Source organism: Bison bison, unplaced genomic scaffold (assembly GCF_000754665.1).
Source record: "Bison bison bison isolate TAMUID 2011002044 unplaced genomic scaffold, Bison_UMD1.0 scf7180017864369, whole genome shotgun sequence".
Taxonomy (NCBI): Eukaryota; Metazoa; Chordata; class Mammalia; order Artiodactyla; family Bovidae; genus Bison; species Bison bison.
In genome coordinates, this window is record NW_011494941.1 from 4,640,735 (window position 1) to 4,641,167 (window position 433).

Sequence of the window (433 nt, forward strand, 5' to 3'; positions counted from 1 at the left end):
AAGTGTGTGAAGTAACTTTTTTATGCATTGCTTTTCAGGAGTAAGCTTTACCAGTCCTAGACGTTCAAGCATTTTCACAAATAAATCCTCCAGCAAGTTTCAAAATAATTAGGCCCAACTCAGGAAGTGGAGTTGCTCTGTTGCACAAAAATGTCAAGCGGATCTAGTGAAGTTGATGTGGTTTGTATTTCAAGTTGAAAATCTGCTTTTGTTCATTTTATTGTGTTCTGTTTCTTTTCCAAGTTGAGTTTAATTTCATACAGTAAAATGCAGAGATTGTACGGTTCACGAGTTCCAGACAGTGATGTTTAAAGTATTTAAATGATGAGCATATGTGTACAAGTTTTAAAATTTTAACTATCTACTAAGATTCATTTTTTCTGACTCTTTTGACATAATTATATGAAAGCATTTTGAAAAGTATAACGCCCTG

General features: G+C 33.0%; 1 protein-coding gene across 4 annotated transcripts in view; it reads left to right on the top strand.

The window, feature by feature from the left end:
• The window catches only part of SCML1 (sex comb on midleg-like 1 (Drosophila)), a 37,907-nt gene that overhangs the window by 6,122 nt on the left and 31,352 nt on the right, over positions 1–433 (top strand). For all 4 annotated transcript variants that reach the window (XM_010855882.1, XM_010855881.1, XM_010855884.1 and 1 more), the window contains exon 2: positions 39–180. In XM_010855882.1, the coding sequence (XP_010854184.1) occupies positions 151–180 (30 nt within the window). In that variant the 5' untranslated portion in view covers positions 39–150. The remainder of the gene's footprint in view (positions 1–38; positions 181–433) is intronic.